The 14,483-nt window shown below is 39.0% G+C and overlaps 1 protein-coding gene across 1 annotated transcript in view; it reads left to right on the top strand.

The window, feature by feature from the left end:
- Nucleotides 1-14,483, top strand: part of STAU2 (staufen double-stranded RNA binding protein 2) — a 287,857-nt gene that overhangs the window by 29,936 nt on the left and 243,438 nt on the right. Inside the window, exon 2 of the mRNA XM_023519237.1 lies at nucleotides 373-500. Coding sequence (XP_023375005.1) covers nucleotides 387-500 — 114 coding nt within the window. The 5' untranslated portion in view covers nucleotides 373-386. The remainder of the gene's footprint in view (nucleotides 1-372; nucleotides 501-14,483) is intronic.

The raw sequence follows: 14,483 nt of genomic DNA, 5'->3' as shown, positions 1-14,483 counted from the left end.
GCCTTAGCCAATTGAGCTATAGGCGCCGAGCCGAGACATGTTTCTAGTAAAATTTTTTGAGAGGAAAGGAAAGTTTATAAGAAATTAAAAATTGTATTATTTTAAAATCTTTAAGTATGAATCATATTTTTGTATAGAGAGTAACTCAGGAACTAAGAAAAAATTACCTTAATTTATTGTTTAAAGTGTGATACATATTTATGTTGCATGTGCTGATGAAGGTATTAGATGATTTGAATTTTTTAAATACAAAATTCAAAAAAATAATTCCAAATATACAATCTGACTTCAGCCAGAAAAAGTCAAAACTAGTTTTTCTTCCATTTTGTAAAGTCATTCTTCACAAAAACTTTATAGCCTTTTTATTTACAGCTCTCCAAGATAAAATGGCAACCCCAAAAGAGAAAACTCCAATGTGTCTGGTAAATGAGTTAGCCCGTTTCAATAGAGTCCAACCCCAGTATAAACTTCTGAATGAAAGAGGGCCTGCTCATTCAAAGGTAAGGTTAAAGAGAGGTGGTGAGACATACTTATCAAACTAACACATTTATCATCTCAGTTGTTAATTGTGCTTTATTTTCTGGAGTGGGAGTTCAGTGGATGGCTTTCTGAAGGCTTTTTAGCTCTCTGTTAATAATATTTCGAAGTCTGTAACTAAACTCTGGCGGCTCATTATGACTTACAAAGCTTTTTCAGATAAAGAACTTTATATAAACCTTAATAAAACCACATGAGATATAGATGTTTGATTTCCGTTTTGCAAATTAAACTCAGGAACAGAAAACTTAAGCAGTTTGCTTAATAGTTTGTAGGTACTAGTGCCGGTTCTTGAATATATATGCTTTGGTTCCCAGGTACAGGGCACTTTCCATTAAATCACAGCTGCTAAAGAAAATGGAGATAGAGCACATGTGCCAATAGTACCCAGTGAGACATGTTTTCCGATGTGATGTTTAATTCTAAGATTTATTGTTTGTAAAAGTTGTTTGTACCAGTGTTTTTATTATCTGTGCATTCACTTATAATATTTTTTAAATGGAAAGCACTTTTTATTTATATGTAGTTACAACATATATGTTTGCATATATACATGTTACAAAGAAATCTACAGCTAGTGCATTTATATTTGAGCTCTGTTCATCTGTTTAAGACAGCGGTCCCGGCTCGGCGCCTATAGCTCAACCGGCTAAGGCGCCAGCCACGTACACCTAAGGTGGCGGGTTCGAATCCCCAGCCCGGACCCGCCAAACAACAATGATGGCTGCAACCAAAAAATAGCCGGGCGTTGTGGCGGGCGCCTGTGGTCCCAGCTACTTGGGAGGCAGAGGCAGGAGACTCGCTTGAGCCCAGGAGTTGGAGGTTGCTATGAGCTGTAATGCCACGGCACTCTACCCAGGGGGACAGCTTGAGGCTCTGTCTCAAAAAAAAAAAAAAAAGACAGCGGTCCCCAACCTTTTTGGTGCCAGGGACTTGTTTCATGGAAGACTGTTTTTCTACAGACGAGGGTGGGATGAGGGGGATGGATTCAAGGACATTATTACATTTCCACCTGAGATCATCAGGCATTAGATTTTCATAAGGAGTGAGCAACCTAGATTCCTTGCATGTGCTGTTTGCAGTAGGGTTTGTTTTCCTGTGAGAATCTAATGTTGCTAAACTTACCTGACAGAAGGTGGAGCTTGACAGTGATGCAAGTGATGGGGAGCAGCTGTACATACAGATGAAACTTTGCTCCCGCGCCCTGCCGCTCACTGCTGTGCGGCCCAGTTCCTAACAGGCCATAGCGTGGTACCAGTCCATGGTCCGGGGGTTGGGGACTGCAGGTTTAAAAAGTCTTAGCTGTGCATAATTTTCCATGGAAAATTTTAAATGTTGGATGTTGGAGATTATAATAATGCTCATAAATTTTGTATACATTATGGGAGCATTTATTCTCTAAGGGTTGGTTAATCTCCATAAAGCAGTGAGCTTTTGGGTTGGTTTCTGGCATCTCCCTCAAAGTAAGGAAAAAATGATGAAACTACAGTGCATCCATTTATTCTCTGTTTGTGGCTTTTATGAAGTAAAAGATTTGCAGACAGCAATTTAATTTGTTCATAATATCTCTTATTCTTAAATTAGCGGAGAAAATAGTTGTGGCCTTTGTCTTTCTGTCCAGCCATGTATCCTGTCTCTTTCAGACTCATTCTGTCCTTAATTATATTGAACTGTGTTGCATTTATGAATAATGCAATATGAATTATGTTGCATTTGTCTGAATGTTTCGTGTTCTTTTCATGTTTTTCTGCCGTTGCTAAGTTGTAGCATCTTTCTGCTTCAGGGTCCTTTTGTCCTTATTCAGTTTTGAGCACTTAACTCCCACATTACATCTTCTATAGTTCTGTGAAACCTTTCTCTAGTCCCTCTGGGCCTCCTGCAGGACCTGTTCTCAGTTGTAGTCATTACTGTGTTGTAATACAATAATATATGTTGGTTGTTACGTTTTGTGCTCGACTGAGTTTATTTAGGGATATATTACTCTTCTGTATTTCCTGGTTCCTTTAGTATATGTCCTCTCCCTCCTCCTTGGCAATTCCAGGGATCGTTCCTTGAAGTAATCCCCCAGCCTTGAATTTTGTTTTATCAGCCTAACTGCCTATATCCCTCCTTAGGGGAGGCCTTTACTGACCTCTGGGTGATTCTGTCACCTTTCTCATGGCTCACTTTTACTCTCTTCAGCATTCCTCCTACTTTAATTTTTGACAATTTCAACATCTGAGTAGTAGATGATTGTTCCAGCATGCTGACCTTTCAGCTCCTTGAACTTCTCCAAGATCTTGTCCTTCACTCTCCTTCAGCCACTATTCCTGTAGTCACACTCTTGACCTTATTATTACCAATAAGTGCATAATTTTATTTGCAATTGTTTATCTCTCTCTGACATCACTTTCCCCCTTTCTAGTTCTTTCCCACTGGTAATTTAACGTCAACAGTCCTTCCATACTGCAAAGCCACGCTTTTTTTTTTTTTAAACTATTTCTTGCTTCCCTTAGTCTTCCCATGCTTCCCATAGCTCCTTAACCAGCTTTAATTCTACATGCCTTTGTATGTCTGTACCTTTAGCCATCTTGCCTCTCTTTGTAGGGTACTTGCTTGACATAATACCAGTCCCACATCTGGATTCTGCCTTCCCTTCTGAATTATGGATGAATTTCCCAGGAGGCCATCCCTGCATTTATGTTCTGGATGGCACCTCTTTCCACCCATTCAAGGCCATTCCCCAGCTCCACCTCCTCTGCCTTCTCCACTCCTCATCCTTTCTTCTCTGTTATTAGTTTCTCCTTTGAATGGATTATTCCCACCAGTACAGGGACATGCTGTTATTAAAAGGAAATTCCTTGGCTCTACTTCCTCCTACAGTTTATAACCTTATTTCTCCTTTGTAGCCAAACTCTAGTTGTCTGGGGCGGCCCCTGTGGCTCAAGGAGTGGGGGGCTGGCCCCATATACTGGAGATGGTGGATTCAAACCCAGCCCTGGCCAAAAAGAAAAAAAAAGAAAAAAAAAAAGAATTGTCTGAACTAGCTGTTTGCAATTATGCCATTTTCCCTTTATTCAGGATTTTGTTTCTACCACTCTCATCATTCAAAATTGGTCTTAAAAACTGGCCTAATGAAGGTCACCAGCTACCTCTGTGTTAAATGATCAGTGGTCAGTACTATCAGTTGTCAGTACTAACATTTCTTGGCCTATCAGCTGTATGGGATACAAGTGATCAGTGAACCTTGTTGAAATACTTCATTTATTTGGCTTCCAAAACACTCTTCCCTCTGCGTTTCCAATTTATTTGACTGGCCACATTCTTAAAGTTTCTTTTGATTGCCTCCCCCCCCCCGCCCCATTTCCCAGACTTTCTAATGTCTTTGGGCCCTGCTGGTCAGACCTTAGACCTCTTCTTACTTTCTTGATTTATCCCTTAGTGATCTCATACAGTCTCACAGGTTTAAATACTAGTATTTAATGCATGCCAATACTATGTAATGTTCAAATTTATGAGCTATTCTCTGTACTCTGGAATTGTGTATTTAACTGCTTACTTTATCTCTACTTAGGTATCTAACTGACATCTCCAACTGAACTCATTTAAAACTGAATTCCCAATCTTTGTCTCTCTGTCTTTCTCTCACCCAAAGTGTATATTCACTTTCCTTAGTTTTCTCAGTAGGACTTAGCACCTTCAAATACTACATGTTATTTTATTGTTTGCCTCCTGCAAATATAGTGTAAATTCTGTTAGGGTAATCATAATCCCTAGTGCTAGAGTGGAGCACAGTAGGCATTGTATAAATATTTGTTAGGTACACATTAAGGATTTGTTGAGTGAGTGAATGAAGGATTGAAAAATTGAATTATCTATATGTAGATATCAGGGGCTGAGCTTTTCTAAAAGACAAAAAGGGACTAACGGTTCTTTGCTGTAACTTCAAAAAGAATGGATAAATATAAAAGAGTACATTTAGAAAACAGAACTAAATTTACTCTCCAAATGGACTTTAAAAATAATGAATGAGGAAAAATTTTATTTGGAGCAAGCCTGCTATTCAGATGTTTTTTCGATTGTGTTGAATCTATTCAAGGAAGATAGATTTAAGAAGAAAAATATTTGATAATTTTATTATTGGTCTTTTCCTGTTTTTAAAAATATGTGTCTGATAGTATGTATCTATTAATTTTTTGGAGGGACTCCACTTTTGTTATTCTACTACTCTGATAATGTATTTCTTTGGATTAACTTATGTGAGTATATCAAATCACCATCACTGCTATGATTAAAGAACTATTTTAGTACTTTGTGATTGCTATTTTGGCAGTAGGATTTTTGGTATTTCAAAATAGTTTTTCCTTATAAATTGTCTTGATGTTACTTTTAGGTTAAAAGCGAAGACAAATTGTGAAGTAGAAGTAATTTGCATGTATTCATGTACAAATAGAAATTGGCAAGCTAAAATGTGTTAGAAGAATTCAGCATGTATGTTAAAAGATAGAATACGTCCAATGCTTTTCCCATATTTGCTTTTAAGATCTTGGCCTAAATCTTCAGTTATAATCCAGAGAAAGAATGTGTTTCTAAGCATTCATTGAAAGCATTTAAACTCTCAAAGACTTACATTTCCTTTGAGGAGTGCCATTTGTCCCAGAAGTGAATTCTAGTTCTGCAGAAATAGAAATACTATGGGGCAGGGTCTTCCTACCTCTGGTATTTTAGCTAAACTAATTGATATTAGCTCTGAAGTGCCTCCTGCGTGCTCGTGGATATCCAGGTTTTAGTCCAGGGTAGTGTTGGTGTAACATTAGCAGGGAAGAGCTAGACCCTCAGCAGTTGATGACACCACTCCTATTCCCCATGTTTGGTAAAGGAAGGCCAAGCTATGTGGGAAAATTCTGGAGAATCCAGAAGGGATTTGAATTTCTCTAATATTCCCTGATAATCTTTAGGAATTATTGTAATTTTTGGAAGAGATTGTCAACTGACTTTCTATCTGTCTCATTCTCTCATTCTTAGGGTTTCAAAGGCTGAGTGGGTTTGTTGTGGTGGAAGTGGGCCACAGTGGGTCTCTTCTTATTTCTAGATAGTCCCAGGATTCCTTTGAATTTTAAGGAGATAATAGAGATCTCTTTTGTCAACCTGTGCCTATTACTCTGGGTGCTTTGGTTGTACGTTACCTCATTTAGTCTATAGCTCATTTTTTAAAAGAGTTGAATATTAGAATAATTGTTATAGTCTTGAATGAAAGATGATATTTAGGAGTTTAAGTAATATTAATTGGCAAAAATAATATTGATTGGCTGGATCCCTTTTGTGAAAAGCAAAATCATTTGTATTCATGGCATGTCTACCAGTGGCTTTGAGACATAAAATATATTTTAATGAAATAAATTATCTCTGGCAATATCTCTGGCAAGAAAGATTTAAACCTACTTCTATTTTTTTTTTTTTTTTTGAGACAGAGTCTCTTATTATGTTGCCCTCGGTGGAGTGCCGTGGCATCACAGCTCACAGCAAGTTCAAACTCTTGGGCTTACGTGATTCTCTTGCCTCAGCCTCCTCACTAGCTTGGGACTACAAGGCACCCACCACAATGCCCACCTATTTCTTTTATTGTAGTTGTTGTTGTTTATCAGGACCAGGAAGGTTTGAACCCACCGGCTGTGGTGTATGTGGCCGGTGCCCTAACTACTGAGCTATGGGCGCAGAGCCTACACCTAGTTCTAATTCATTGATTTTTCTTAGGACATTAATATCTGGTAATTCATACTTCCTTATCCCCAACCCCCACATAGGTTTATATGGTGTGGGCTCTCAACTTTGGCTATTTATTGGAAAATAAATAAATATATAAAATACTTAATGTCTGAATCTCACCCTCCAAATTTCTAATTAAGTAGTCTCAGGTGAGGCTCACACATCAGGATATTTTTTTAAAGCTCTGAAATGACTGAAATATACACCCCAAATTGAGAAACCCCTGACAGACGTTAAGGTCTTCAGGGTGATACAGAATTGTCTTCTCATACATCTTGATAATGAGTAGTGACTTCCCTCCGTGCTTGCTTCTTTTCCCTGTTGAGTCTCACATAATCTGACAATGTTTTATGCGATTATCAAATAAAAAATAATGACTTGTTTGCCTTGCCCCTTTTTATTTTTATGTCCACTTTCTGATTGAGCTCTAAAGCAAGTTAGTATAACTTACATCAATATAAGTTATTATAATGTTGCTGTATTTCCTTAGCAGTTCTGTATTTTTTCCTCAGATTCTTGTTTTGGTTTTTCTAAGGTCTCAAAATAAAGTTGTTATAATTAGAATATAAGGAAGAGAGCCATGAATAACATAAAATGATCTCTGCTTCCATTATTTTCTTATTTTGATAAGTTAATAGGCATGGCCAAATGTTAAGAAAGCTGCACTGCTGCTGGCCCTTTTAGATAGTTGACTCTGGAATAGATCACTGAGGGAGGCAGTGTCATCCAGTGGCCTTATAGTAAAGTAGTCTTTTATAAAAAAAAAATTTCTTGCTAGATTTGCCCAGCTTGATCTGCTATTGAACTCAAGTGCATTTTTTATTTTAGCTATTATACTTTTTAACTCCAAAATTTCTATTTGATTCATTTTTGGGATTTCTGTCTCTTTATTGATATTTCCTGCATTTTCATCCATTATTTCCTTTAGTTCATTGTTAGTAGTTTACTTCATTCTTTGAACTTACTTAACAAAGTAGAGTTGTTTGTCTAGGGTAATTTGCTCTTCTTTTTCTTTTTCTTTTTTTTTTTTGAGACAGGGTCTTACAATGTCACCATCTGTAAAGTGAGTGGTGTCATAGCTCACAGCAACCTTAAAGTCTTCACCTTTCCAAGTAGCTGGGACTACAGGTGTCTGCTACAATGCCTGGCTATTTTTAGAGACGAGGTCTTGTTCTGGCTCAGGCTGATCTTGAACCTGTGGACTCAGGCAATCCACCTGCCTTGGCTTTCCATAGTGCAAGGATTACAGGCATGAGCCACCATGCCTGGCCCTTCTAGTTTATTAAGATAGATAAAATGAACATAATTTTTTAGAAATTCCTCTTCTCTTTTTTTTCCTTTCTTCTTTTGGAGACAGGATCTTGCTCTGTGACCCAGGCTAGACATCAAAGTTCACTGCAACCTCAAACACCTGGGCCCAGCTGATCTTCCTGCCACAGCATCCCATATAGCTGGGACTACAGATGCATAACCACCATGCCTGGCTGCTTTTCTTCTAATACAGGAATTTAGTGCTCTGAATTTCCCCTGGTTCCTGTAGTAGTGGTATCTTCTGAGATCTTATGTTTCCATTATTATTCAGTTTAAAATTATAAGAGGAAACAAACTAAACTTTTTTTTCTTCTTCTCACATTCAACACAGAATACTTTGTGACCAGAGGTGTATGGATTTCTCTCCACCTTCAGACCAGTCAGTCAGTTCTCCAGAGGATACCAACTGGGTGTCCTGTAATTGAATTGAGCTCTGATGCTGTCTACTAGGGGATAGTGTCAGATGCCAGTTCCACAAGACTGCCCCCAATTAGGTACTATCAATACCTACTAGTTGTCATTGATACTTTGACTGGTTTGCTATGAAGAGGGGCTCCTATGCCCCTCTTATTGGGTTTTATTAATTTGCTAGGATGGCTCACAGAGCTTAGGGAAATACTTTACTTAATTCACTGGCTTATTATGAAAGATATTATGAAGGATTCAGATGAACAGCCAGATGAAGAGATGGATAGGGCGAGGTATTGGGGAGGGGCTGTGAAGTTGATTGCCCTGTCTGGCTGTGACACCCATCACCTCCAAGTTTTTAGCTACTGAAGCTCATCAGATTGTTTAGATTCCTTCTCAGTTTATCTGCAGGGGGAGGGGTGGCTAAAAATTCCATCCCTCTTCTAATCATTTGGTCTTTCTGGTGCCTTGCTCCATCCTGAAGCTATCTTGGGGGCCCCTTCCTAAGTAATCTCATTAACCTAAACTCAGCAGTTATTAAAGGAGATCTTTATGAATAACAAAAGAAACTATCACTCAGGGAATTCCAAGGTTTTTATTGATAAGAGCCCTATTACAAGAACCAGGAACAAAGGCCAAATATATTTCTTTTTTTGTTGTTGTTTCTTTTTTGTTTTTTTTTGGAGACAGAGCCTCAAGCTGTCACCCTGGGTAGAATGCGGTGGCATCACAGCTCACAGCAACCTCCAGCTCCTGGGCTCAAGCGATTCTCCTGCCTCTGCTTCCCAAGTAGCTTGGACTACAGGCACCCACCACAATGCCTGGCTATTTTTTGGTTGCAGCCATCGTTGTTGGACGGGCCCAGGCTGGATTTAAACCCGCCAGCTCAAGTGTATGTGGCTAGTACCTTAGCTGCTTGAGCCATAGGTGCCAAGCTTGTTTTTTTTGTTTTTGAGAGTCTTACTATGTTGCCTTCCATAGAGTACTGTGGCGTTATAGCTCACAGCAACCTCAAACTCTTGGGCTCAAGCGATTCTCTCGCCTCAGCTTCCAGAGTAGCTGGGACTACAGGTGCCCACTACAATGCCCGGCTCTTTTTTTGGTTGTAGTTGTTATTGTTGTTTGGCAGGCCCAGGTTGGGCTCAAACCTGCCAGACTTTCTGTATGTGGGTGGCGCCCTACTCACTGAGCTACAGGCGCCAAGCCTATATTTGAAGCTTTGTTTCTAGATACCTAAATGTTTAGAATTGTTGGGTATTCTCGATTAATTGGTCCCTTTATCCATAGACTTTCTTTGCTGCTAATGATAGTCTTTACTCTGAAACCTACTTGTCTGATATTAATGTAGCCATTCTAACTTATCCTTGATTTATGTCAGTGTAGTTTTTTTCTATCTCATTTGAGAGGTTATGCCAAGAAGTGAACAAAAGGAAATGGAGTCCAGGTTCTGTGGGGGCATCATGGCCTTCATTCACTCAGGTGCGGAGGAGCGAACTGAATTTGAAAAGGAAGTCAGTACATTCATTAAGGCAGGTGGGAATATAAGGGTTGGGGGTGGTAGGGATTGGTGCACACATTCCTTCCTAGGTGGGACTTGTGCACTTGTTTCTGTGTCCCTGCCCTGGGTTATATTTAGGGCGGGTCCCTGTGCTGGGCCCTATCACCATTACTTTAAAACTATATGTGCCTTTGTATTCAAAGTACATGTTTTGTAAGTAACATGTATTTGTACTTAAGTTTAGCTTTTTCATCTAGGTTGACAAGCTCTGCCTTTCAAATGGGGGCCTTTATACTATTTTGTTTTAATTTTAGCAACTATACTATGTGTTCCTGTTAGCCTCATTTCACTTAATGAGGAAGGAAAACCAAGAGTTAGAATAATTTTCATCTGTGGCATTTATTAAATGATCACAACTTGACTTAAACTCACAAAGAGTGTTTTTCCAGAATTCTCTGTTAAAATTATGAGTGTCAAAGACCCCAATTTATGTAATATAATTTAAAGAGGTTTATTCTGAGCCAAATATGTGGGACTGAGGCTGGGAGAGCCACGCTCAATCAGGTTCTTATCATGGTTTGGTTACAATTTGATGCAAATTTCAGGGAGAGAGGAATTACATGTAAAGTCATAAATGAATACATGGAAGGTATACATTGGTTTGGTCTCCAAAGGCAGGGTATCTCTAAACAGACTAGGCATTACCAGTTATGGATGGATTTAAATATTTTTTGATTTGTAATTGGTTAAAAAAATGAAGTTTATGTAAAGATTTGGTATGTTTTAAGATAAGGAAGTTTATTAATCAGAAGCAGGCCTTACACTGGATAGTATGCACACTTAAGGGATCTGTTAAGTAAACGGATGACTTGGAGGTGTGTTTTAACCTTTGCCTTGTATAGCCTTAGGCCTGTTGGTGAATGACAAAAGATAACTTTAAGAAGGGAAGGGGGCATGAGGAGGCGTGTTTGACCTCCCTTCTTCTGGCCAGCAACTCAGCTTTAGGGTATTTGTAGAGTACCCTTGGCTCAGAGGGGGTCCATTCAGTTGGGTGAGAGGCCTCAGATTTTTTTAGTTCACACTAAATTTGGGCTGGGCATGTTGCTTCACCCCTGTATTCTAGCACTTTGAGAGGCTGAGGCTAAGGATCACTTGACGCCAGGAGTTTGAGACTCAGTCTGAGCAAGAACAAGACCCTGAGACCCTATCTCCCTATCTCTACAATAAACTAGAAAAGTCTCTGTGAAGGAGTAGAAAAACTTGCCTGGTGTGTGCTTGTAGTCCTAGTAACTCAGCAGGGAGCAGGGGGGAGGGGCACAGGGTGGAGGAGGATAGCTTGAGTACCGGAGATTGAGGTTGAAGACAGCCCTGCACTAGCCCAGGTGACAGAGTGGCTCAAAAAAGAAAAGAACAATTACTGTTGTATTTGTAGTAGTTACCTTAAGAGAGGTTTTACAAAAGCAGAGGCTTGATTGGAAGCATTTGTATTTTACTGAATGTTCATTTTGGTGGAAGTAGGAAGAGTAGTTTGAATGTGAGGATCTAATGTTAAGGGAATTACTTTGGGACAGAAAGAAAATTTTTTCCTGTCCTGTCAACACTGTACTCCGAAACACTAAATGCGTGGAGATTTATTCTACACTGACCAGTCCTCCAATTTTCCAATTCTCAGCATACACCCACTTGATGTTCTATAGGTTAACTCAATTCTGACCCTAACTGCCTGCAGTTAGTGCAAATCCCGTAAGTAAACGTCTCGTTCCCACCAGACTGCCCCACTTCAGATGCCAATCCCAAGTCTAGGTCTTCTAAACTTCTGTAAATTGGGGGGTCCTGGTATTCTTAACCTTAGTTTTGATAATTTATTATAACACCTCATAAAACTCAGGGAAATATTTACTTACATATACCAGTTTATTATAAAAGATATTCTAAAGTCTTGGTAGATAGTTAAATAATTAGATAAAGAAGTACAGTGCAGGGCAGTGCCTATGGCTCATAGGAGTAGGGCGCCGGCCCCATATACCGGAGATGGCAGGTTCAAACCCGGCCCCCGCTAAAAAACTGCAAAGAAAAAAAAAAGTAGTACAGTGCGTGAAGCATGTGGGAAGGAAAATGGTGCATCTAAGCCCTGTCTGAGTGTGCCACTCTTCCAGTTCCTCCATATGTTCACCATTCTGGAAGATTTCCAAACCCCATCTTTAGGGATGATCAATTAATAACTCAATCTCCAGCCTTTCTTCCCTCCCTAAAGGATGAGGGCGATGGGGCTGAAAAGCCTAAACTTTTAATCATGGCTTGGTTTTTCTGGTGACTAGCTCTTATCTGGAAGTTATCTAGGAGCTCACCAAGAGTCACCTCAAGAGCACTAAAGATGCTCCTATTTCCCAGGAAAGACCAAGGGATTTAGGAGCTCTGTCTTAGCAGCTGGAATCAAAGAGCATGTGTCAGAAAAGAAGATGTGTCCAGCTTCCCTGTCACTCAGGAAATACAAGGTTTTAGGAGCTTCATGTTAGGAACCTGGGGCAGAGATCAAATATATATTTCTTACTGTGTCACAGATGCTCTTGTAGTAGTTTAGGAGAGAGAGAGAGAACTGATATTCTCCAGTAAGTGATTGGCAAAGAGTATAAAGAAGGAAGGCCAGATCTGGAAAACATTTCAGAAGTTGAATACCTAGTTGGATAATTGGATGCAGGAGAGAATGGAAGATTACTCAGAGGTGCTTGGCTTGTGAGACTGGGAACATGGTGACGTCTGGTGATTAGGCAGGAAAGATTAGAGGCAGAGGAGGTAAATGAAGTATTTTGCATGTTAGGGTTTAGACTAAGGTGGTGAGAAAAGAGATTATAAGAAACAATTTTGAGATGTTGTTAAATGAGTCTTAGGAAGGCAAGGATAAACAAGGAGAATGGTGGATGGGACATTTTGAAGTGTGATGTGATTTGGAGGGGATGGAGTAGGAGGAGATGAGGTTTTACTTGACTTTATACCTCTTGAGTTTGTGGAGATACCCAGCATACAATTAGACTTAATGTGATTATTGTTTAGGATAGGTCAGTTCTGGAGAAATGCAGACTTACTATGTTTTCCTAAAGCTTTCAGGAATCTCACGCTCTATTATTCACTGGGTATTTCTGTTTTTAGGTATATGAGGTAATATATGAATGAGTTTATATACAGAGGGTACCAAAAATGAACATACATTTTAAGAAAGGAAAAAACTGTATTATAATTGTAGTACTCAAGTCACATTTGATTTCTGTAATTACAAGAGATAGAAGATACAGCATACATGATAATGGATGTTATTGGTGTATATTACCTTTTAAATTTTTTCCTTTTTTAAAATGTGTACTTTTTTTGGCACCGTGTATGTGTGTGTTGTATAAAAAGGTTTTATGTATCATAGAAAGCCTTTAAACTTTCTCATTTTTTTGTGGTGAAGCTCTTTGTTAAATAACACTTTGAAAAGAAAAAGAGCTAGTCATTAAAAAATTGTAAAATCAGGTACATTTTTTTTTTTTTGAGACAGAGTCTCACTTTGTCACCCTTGGTAGAGTGCTGTGGTGTCACAGCTCACAGCAACCTCCAGCTCTTGGGCTTAGGTGATTCTCTTGCCTCAGCCTCCTGAGTAGCTGTGATTACAAGTGTCCACCACAACGTCTGGCTATTTTTTTGTTGCAGTTTGGCTGGGGCTGGGCTTGAACCCACCACCCTTGGTATACGAGGCCGGTGCCCTACTCACTGAACCACAGGCACCGCCCAAAATCAGTAGGTGCTTTAAAGATAAGTTTTAGGTATGTATTTTATTTTATTGTTTATTTAAATAGGTTTAGGGGTACAAGTTGTTTACTAAAATAGATGATTGGATAGTAGTGGTTTGCGTTTTTTAAAATTTATACTTTTTTAAATTTCAGGTTAACTTGAAGGTATAAAGATTTAGGTTACAGTGTTTGCATTTCTTAGGTATAGACCCTGTTGTAGTTGTGTAGACCCTGACGCCCCCCAGAGGTGTGCCATATACCCCCACATTGTGCCCATTAAGTAAGAGCACACCAGTCTTTCTCCCTCCTCTCCTCTCTGCCCTGTCCTCCTTCCCTCCCCTTCGTATTAAATTAACTTGAAGTTTTCTCTTATGTGGGCATGTATTAAATCGTTTATGGGCTTCACATTAGTATTGAGTACATTGGATACTTGCTTTTCCATTCTTGTGATACTTTACTGAGAAGGATGTGTTTCAACTCTATTCAGGTTAATACAAAAGATGTAATATCTGCATCTTTTTTATGGCTGAATAGTATTCCACTGTATATACATACACCACAGCTTCTTGATCTTGGGTTGATGGGTATTTAGGTTGTTTCCACATCTTGGCGATTGTAAATTGGGCTGCAGTAAACAATCTAGGGCAAATGTCCTTATGATAAAATGGCTTTTCTTCTGGGTAGCAAAATGTCTAGCAGTGGGATTGTGGGATCAAATGGGAGGTCTAATTTGAGTTTTTTGAGGATTCTCCATACTTCTTTCCAAAGATGCTATATTAGTTTGCAGTCCCACCAACAGTATGGAAGTGTTTCCTTTTCTCCATGTCTGTGCCAGCATCTATAGCTTTGGGACTTTGTGATATGGGCTGTTCTTACTGGAGTTAGGTAATATTTCAGGGTGGATTCAATTTGCATTTCTCTGATGGTGAGGGATGATGATCATTTTTTCATGTGTTTGTTAGCCATTCTTCTGTCTAATTCAGAGGAGGTTCTGTTCATGTCTGCCCAGTGATGAGATTGTTTGCTCTTTTTTGTTGAATAATTGAATTTTCTGTAGATTCTGGTTATCATCCCTTTGTCAGAGTTGTAACATGCAAATATCTTTTCCTAGTTTGAAGGTTGTCTTACTTGTTTTATTTATTTATTTATTGTCTGTTTTAATTGTTGTGTCCTTAGCTGTGCAGCTTTTCTGCTTAAGTCCCATTTGTTTATTTTTG

The sequence above is a fragment of the Otolemur garnettii genome, unplaced genomic scaffold (assembly GCF_000181295.1).
Source record: "Otolemur garnettii isolate 467f Iridium unplaced genomic scaffold, OtoGar3 scaffold00163, whole genome shotgun sequence".
In the NCBI taxonomy this organism is placed as follows: Eukaryota; Metazoa; Chordata; class Mammalia; order Primates; family Galagidae; genus Otolemur; species Otolemur garnettii.
The sequence above is the reverse complement of the archived record's forward strand: the minus strand, read 5'-3'. Positions and strand labels throughout refer to the sequence as shown.